Here is an 8,045-nt window from a genome sequence, read left to right on the forward strand (position 1 = left end):
CTTTGTTTGTAGAAAACTTATTCAATTATTTTAATTATCTGTACCCTCATGCACTAAAAAGAAACAACATTGTAAATTACTGTGCAAGCATGTGCAATTTTGCTATTACACACATTAACATTTCTTAATCTCAAAAAGTTGATATTATAATTTATAAAATAAACTCGTCTATTCTATAACATACATATCTCAATTTAAAGCAGGAAAAGGGACGTGTAGCACAAAATTGTACAAAATAATGAAGAAAATTTGGACATTAAAGTGAAGAAACTCCCTCTCCAACAAGACTTGGTCCCTCTAACGGAAATTATTGAATCTATAAAAATCCAACCAAGATAGAAGTTATCTCTGCAAGAACGACTAGAGGGTTGGATACTACATATAGGAAAGCGAAATGCCTCAAATACAAGTGACAAGGTAATGATTGTTTAAAATTTTACATAAATAACTTGTAATCCTTTCGTTATCAAAATTACTGTAGTATAACTAATATTTTTCAATCAAAATTCTCATGCGATAGTACTATATTCATGACAAAGTCACTCACAACTTCCGCTCTTTAAAAGAAGTTGCAACATTTACACTATTCAGCTGCCATGGGAATGATCTAGTTCTTGCACAGGTAAATTCAAAATCCATAATTCAATTTTATTTATGACCAAAACTTATGTGGATATATTTTCTTTTCTGACTTTTCAATTGTAGAAGATTACAATAAATTAACGCACTGTTATGTCATTTCTTGATGACCCGTATTGAAACTTCCACACATTCAGATTGGAGATGGAACTAGAATTTGATAATGGGATTTTTGTATTCGGACAGATATACCCCTCACACTAATTAAGGAGTAGGCATTAATTAAGGAGCCTCTATGGAAGGATTCCAAGATCCCACCTAATGCTCGCATGGAGAGATTTACGGCTGCCATAACAGCATTTGGCTACGATTTAGTACATGATTTAAGCTCTCAACCTGGATATTAGCATTTACCAAATGCACCTCCCGGTGACATATAAGAACTGCAAACGGAGGTAAGGTTACTTCGAGTCTGACGCATATTTTTCTCTATCAACGTGTCTTTGGCCTAGGAATTGACTTGAGCGTCGGAGAGACTTCGTCGGGAACACTCCCGGCTGGCTTAACCGTTCCCTTTGTGTTCTCAAGAATTGCAGTTCGAGGGACGAGGTCGGATCGCGGGTCGAGGTTTCGATCACTCAGAGGATTCGATAGACTTCCCTTGCACTTTCATTTGGCGCCGTCTGAGGGAACGATTTTGAGAGCATGGAAGGAGAATCGGGGAGGAACATTCTTGGGCTGGATACCACGATAGGAACCGCCGAACCCATAGTTCAACTCACGAAAACGGAATTACAACAATTAATGGAAGAAGCTGGGAGAAAGGCCATTGTGGCGTATGAGCGTAGGATCGCTACTCCGGTTGAAGGAGAAGGGGCTAGGAGGAGGCTGTTCGGAGAAAAGGAACAAGACAAAGCATCAGGTGCCAGTGGAAGGGACAGAAGTAAGCGTCAACCTTCAGAGGTAGGATCGAGTAGCCGAGACAAGAGCCAAGCTAGGGGACCGACAATCTCGCGTGCAGAGGTTGACAATGTGTCGAGACAGATCGCAAAACTGGGAAAACAGATTGACGAACTGAAGAAGAGGGGGGAGATAGTATCCCAGCACCGGAATTCACCCTTCTGTAATCAAATCCTAACAGAAACCGTGGCTCCAAACTTCAGAATGCCGGACCTACCTAAGTACGATGGAACGAAAGATCCCGCCGAACATCTCGCGGCATTCGATATGGTAATGAACCTATACGGGCAGTCAGGCCCCATTAACGCTAAACTATTTGTCACGACCTTAATAGGAAAAGCTCAGGAGTGGTTCACGAACATGCCGCCAGGAAGCGTGGAGTCCCACGAGCAACTCATACAGAAGTTCTCCTTCCATTTTGCCAGTAAAAGGAAGCAGAACGATCAGCGACACATCTATTCACCATAAGACAACGCAACGACGAGACTCTGAAGAGTTTCATGGGACGTTTCAATAATGAAACACTGGAGGTACCAGACTTACGAATAGATATGATGGTCAGCATCCTAATCCACGGATTGAAGAAGGGTGCATTTCCTTCCGTGTTAGCTCGCGATCCCCCATCTGATGTGGAGCAACTTATGAATCTGGTGCAAAAGTACATAGACGAAGAAGAAATGAACGCCATGAAAGATGGCGAATGGAGGGTCGAATATGGAAGAGATCGGAGACGAGACGATAAGGATGACAAGCGATCAAGGCCTGAGCGAAACAAAGAACCCCACTATTCACAAAAGTACAATAAATACACGCCACTCAACACCACGAGGGCAAGGGCATTGCTCATGGTGAAAAGGAAGGATGTACTCAGATGGCCGAAACCCACGAGGGCTACCCCTGCCAAGAAATATTCGAGCAAGTACTGTAGATTCCACCGTGAACGGGGGCATGACACAGAAGAATGCTACCAGCTTAAGGATGAGATTGAGCGGTTAGTCCGCCAAGGGTATTTCAAGGATTTAGTATCAAAGGATTACCCCGACAGGGGTCGACACAGCAGATCCCGGAGCCCATTGAGACGAGTAGAGGGTAGGGTCGTTGCAGGGCAAAATAACCGGGAGAACGCGCCTGTGAAAGGCGTCATACACATGATAGCGGGAGGATCCGAGATGGGGTATTCAAATAGAGCAAGGAAGAAAGCAGAACGGAGGACGGGCACCATGACAAGCAGGTAGGTAATGAACATATCCCAGGAATTAGAGATTAGCTTTGGTGCGCAGGATGTAAAGGGAAAGATCGGAGACGGTAATGACCCTATGGTAATTAAAATGGACATAGCCAATTTCACTGTCCATAAGGTGTTGGTTGACAACGGAAGTTCTGCGGACATTATTTTGAAGGAAGTTTTAATCAAAATGGGCTTAGGAGAAGCCAGGTTGGGTGCTATGAGTTCGCCATTGGTGGGCTTCAGAGGCAGTGAAGTGGACTCGTTGGGAACAATCGAATTGCCCGTTTCCCTCGGAGACGAACCCAGAAGAAGAACTCTTACGGTAAAGTTTCTCGTGGTCAACACCCCTTTTGCTTACAATGTTATTTTGGGAAGACCTGGCTTGAATATTTTCAGGGCCATTGTATCCACGTATCACTTAAAAATGAAATTCCCTACACACGCCAGAGTTGGAGAGGTCACATGCGATCAAGGGGAAGCCAGACGATGCTACAACCTCTCTGTAAAAAAGGATGCAACAGATAAAAAGAGGAAATTGGATGAAACTTTCATCGAGAACGAGGAGAGAATAGAACCAGTGGATGAACACAAGGAGATCGAGTTGGTACAGGGCGACCCATCCAAAATAACAAAGATTGGGACAAGCATGGAGAAAAAATTCGAGATGATGATGATCGCATTCCTGCGTCGCAATGCTGACATGTTCGCCTGGAGCCCCTCCGATTTCAAAGGTATTAGTCCTGAAATCATTGAGCACCGGTTGAATTTAGATCCAAAGGCGCAACCCGTCCAGCAGAGAAAAAGAGCGTTCGGGTCCGAAAACAATCGGATCATCCAAGAGGAAGTGGATAAGCTGTTAAAGGCGGGATACGTTTCTGAGGTCCGTTATACGGACTGGTTATCAAACGTGGTGGTGGTGCCAAAGGCTGCTGGGAAATGGAGGATGTGCACCGATTTTACGGACTTAAACAGGGCATGCCCCAAAGATCCTTTCCCAATACCAAGAATCGACCAGTTGGTAGATGCGACCGCAGGGTACGAGTTGTTTTCAATGATGGATGCCTACCAGGGTTACCACCAGATCCACATGGCTAAGGAAGACCGCACAAAGACATCGTTCGTAAGTGAACAAGGTATATTTTGGTATAACGTAATGCCGTTTGGTCTGAAAAATGCAGGTGCAACGTACCAAAGGCTCGTTAATAGAATGTTCAGAGAACAAATAGGGAAAACAATGGAGGTCTATGTTGACGATATGTTGGTTAAAAGCCGAAGCTCGGAGGAACACTTGCACGACCTCGAAGCAAGCTTTGCCATCATGCGAACATACGGGATGAAGCTCAACCCAACTAAATGCACATTTGGGGTCGGAGGGGGCAAGTTCTTGGGCTATATGGTAAGCAGTCCAGGAATAGAGGCCAATCCAGAGAAGATCAGAGCAATCCTCGAGCTAAAGTCACCAGACTCAATAAAAGACGTTCAGAAATTAACGGGTAAGATCGCATCCCTCAACCGATTTATTTCTAAATCCGCAGATAGAAATTTACCCTTCTTTCAAGTTTTGAGAAAGCCTAAGGATTTCCAATGGACTAGCGAATGCGAGTATGCTTTCAACCAACTAAAGGATTACCTAAGGCCGCCACCGTTATTGGCGAACCCTCGACCTGGAGATATTTTGTACCTATACTTGGCCGTGTCTGAACATGCTGTAAGTTCAATTCTGGTGAGGGAGGAAAATAGAGTCCAGAACCCGGTATACTATGTTAGCAAGATGCTGCAAGGGGCGGAGTTGAGGTACAGCTTAGTTGAAAAGTTTGTTCTTGCACTAGTAACCTCGGCCCGGAGATTACGGCCGTATTTTCAATCACATAAGATTATCGTACTAACGAACCAACCGCTCAAGAGCATTTTATCGCGACCAGAGGTCTCAGGGAGATTAGTGAAGTGGGTTGTGGAACTGGGTGAGCATGATATAGAATACCACGCCAGAAACTCGGAGAGGGCCCAGGTGCTTGCTGATTTCGTAATGGAATTGACAAACATACCAGCTCCGGATGTCGAACCATGGATGTTGCACGTTGACGGATCGTTGAACGCTAGTAGCGGTGGGGCTGGGATCCTGATACAAGGACCTGGAGAGGTCGAAATAGAGGTCGCAGCAAGACTTTCATTCCATACCACCAACAATGAAGCCGAGTACAAGGCATTAATCTTAGGATTAGAGCTGGCACATGCGGCAGGAGCAAGAACTTTAGAAGTATACACTGACTCGCAGTTGGTAGCAATGCAGATTGAAGGAAATTACGAAGCAAAGGAACGTACAATGTCAATGTACCTGAAGAGGTCAAAGTCTCTGATCGAGCGTTTTGACAAATGCATTGTCCAGCAGATACCGAGAGGAGAAAACGACAGAGCCGATTCGCTTTCCAAATTTGGAGCTTCATTATCGGGAATAAAAAATCGTAACATCACGGTAATGGTGAAGAACAAACCTGCGATCGCCGAGGTCGAGGTACATACCGTAGACGAACCTTGTACATGGAAGGACGAGCTGACGCTCTATCTCAAGGAGGGGACTCTTCCCGAAAATCCTTCGCATGCAAAAAACTTGAGATTAAAAGCCACCAGATTTGCGATGATCGAGTCCGAACTGTACAAAAGGACAGCAGACGGACCACTGTTGAAATGCTTGAACCATGAACAAGCGGAATACGTGCTAAAAGAGATACACGAAGGGAGTTGCGGCAACCATTCGGGTGCTAGGTCATTGGCTCAAAAGGTCGCACGCCAAGGGTATTTTTGGCCTACCTTAATGAAGGATGCGAAGAGCTAGTACAGAGATGCAAAAACTGTCAGAGATTCTCCACTCGGATACATTCCCCGGCTACACCAATGGAACCATTACAGGTCGCTTGCCCATTCGATCAATGGGGGATCGATATACTGGGACCTTTTCCCCCAGCGAAGGCATAAAAGAAATTTATTATACTCGCAGTCGAATACTTCTCTAAGTGGGTGGAAGCCGAGGCGGTAGCAAGAATAACGGAGAAAGGGATGATCGATTTTATTTGGAAGAACATCATATGTCGATTTGGAATCCCCAGAACTATTATATCGGATACCGGCACACAGTTCCAAGGGAAGGAAATTACGAGCTGGCTGAAGGAGTTGAAAATTCAGCAAAATTTCACATCGGTAGGTCACCCTCAGTCGAACGGTCAGACAGAAGTGACCAACAGGACAATACTCCAACACTTAAAGACCCGAATTAATTCAAAAGGATCGTGGGACGAAGAATTACCGTGGGTATTATGGGCATATAGGACGACCCCGAGGTCGTCCACAGGTGAGAATCCCTTTTGTTTAGTTTATGGTTCTGAAGCGATTATTCCTGCAGAAATCGGCGAGGAAACCCAACGGATTGCAAGTTACGACCCTGCGGCCAACGACCAAGCACGCGCATTTGATTTGTCTATGATAGAAGAAAAAAGGGATGCCGCACTAGCAAAAATACTCCACCATAAAAGTTTAGTGATGAGGAGATACAACAAAAAACTTCGACCAAGGGAATTCCAGGTGGGGGATCTGGTCCTTAAAAAAGTTGAAGTTTCCAAGCATGTGGGGAAGCTGGATCCTGAATGGGAAGGCCCCTTCAAGGTGGTCGAAATACGGAGAAAGGGGGCATACCTACTGCAAGACGCCTAAGGACAGAATCTCAAGCGATCATGGAACATACGAAACCTGAGGAAGTTCTATGCGTAAGCGTGAGCCTGAGAAAGGCTAAGTATCAATAGTGCGATCATAGATGCCTGGAAAAGGCCCAATAATGTGCGAAATTTTATATGGCAACTGTATTCCCCCCCTAGCCTGAAAAACGCTCGATAAACTCTATCGAATAAAATGATCGCATTTACTTATATAGACCTGAAAAAGGCATTACCAGCCAATGCGATTGTATTCACGTAAACACGAACCTGAAAAAGGCTTTTAAAATGATTGCATCATCAATAAAAGCGACTACAGTCGCTTGAGCACTTGAATCTGAAAGATTAGTAAAGGATATAATCCCCAAAACATGGGAAGATACAAAAGCCGCGTTTGACCTCTAGAGATCCACGATCAACAAGTTCAAATCAAAACAAGGCTACATATTTTCAATATCAGCTAGCAACGGAGCGAATTCGTCCTCTTTGGGCGAAGAAGCAGGGTCCTCAGGGAATGGCTGCATGTTGCCATCGAGGCTAGGGTCGAGCTTGGCAAGGTCAAAATCAGGTACAAAGCCCTTCAGGGTTGAGACCTGAGCTTTGCATCTGTCGAAACCTTGTACCAGGTAATCAGCAGCCCTAATTTCCAAAGCAGTATCAAAAGACGGGGCTCGGATAAAATCACGAGCACCCGAGAGCCGAGCTTCGCGAATGCGAGCAGAGAACTCGTCGGAACTCAAGAACTCTGCTCGTCCTTCAGCCTTCCCAGCTGCATGTCCAGCTGCAAAACCGGCTTCTCTCCCCGACTCATTGGCCTTAGAAACCTCGGAAGCTATTTTCTCCTCCAATTCCTTGATGCGGGCCTCCAGGATGGCACGTTGAGCCTCCGAGTTCTCCGCTCGTGTGGTAACTTCCCCGATCTTGAGCCGCATATCGCTATTGAGACGCTCAGCGACAAGTTGGTTCCTTCGAAACCCAGCACACTTCAAAGAAAGCCCATGAACGAGGTTGGCAGCCTGGACACCCTCGCATTAGAAGAAAGTGATTCGGCAACAAAAAGAAATTCAGAGAATGCTTACCTGGACAAGCGAATGGGCAGCATGTTCTTCCAGTCGAGTAAAAGGACTCTGAAGCAAGGCTGCCTGGTCACGGGGTAAACAAGCTGCGTTGTATAGCTCCCACGATACTTGCCCGGAATGTGAACCAAGAACGGTGCTGTAAGGAGAGACCATCCAATTGGGAACAAATTTTTCTTCAACTGGGGGAGGCATAAGATGGTTCGGGGCACGGAGATCTTCACGAGCTTTTCTCCAGCAATCGGAAACATCGTTCAACATCTCCATACCTCTGCGATCATCAAGCGCAGCTGACACAGAATGACCCAGAGCCAAGGATTGGGAGCGACTCCTCGTGTTGGGACCCACCGGCCTCTTGCCTCTCCTCCGCCTGCGGGTCAACAAACCACCCGAATTAGATTCACCGGTATGAGATCGATCGGGCGAAGCGGGTACAGGCTGGTTCAGAGGACGAATATGGGAACGGGTATCCTCGCTCCATATGTCGATGGGGGGCCT

At 45.7% G+C, this 8,045-nt stretch overlaps 1 protein-coding gene across 1 annotated transcript; it reads left to right on the forward strand.

Moving 5' to 3' along the window:
* The first annotated feature begins 2,777 nt into the window (after positions 1–2,777).
* Positions 2,778–5,600, forward strand: LOC148784994 (uncharacterized). Its single transcript, XM_088875661.1, has one exon. The coding sequence runs from the start codon at positions 2,778–2,780 to the stop codon at positions 5,598–5,600; it is 2,823 nt and encodes a 940-aa protein (XP_088731787.1).
* The last annotated feature ends 2,445 nt before the right edge of the window (positions 5,601–8,045 follow it).

The sequence above is a fragment of the Sesamum indicum genome, linkage group LG11 (genome assembly GCF_026168435.1).
Source record: "Sesamum indicum cultivar Baizhima isolate 11 linkage group LG11, ASM2616843v1, whole genome shotgun sequence".
In the NCBI taxonomy this organism is placed as follows: domain Eukaryota; kingdom Viridiplantae; phylum Streptophyta; class Magnoliopsida; order Lamiales; family Pedaliaceae; genus Sesamum; species Sesamum indicum.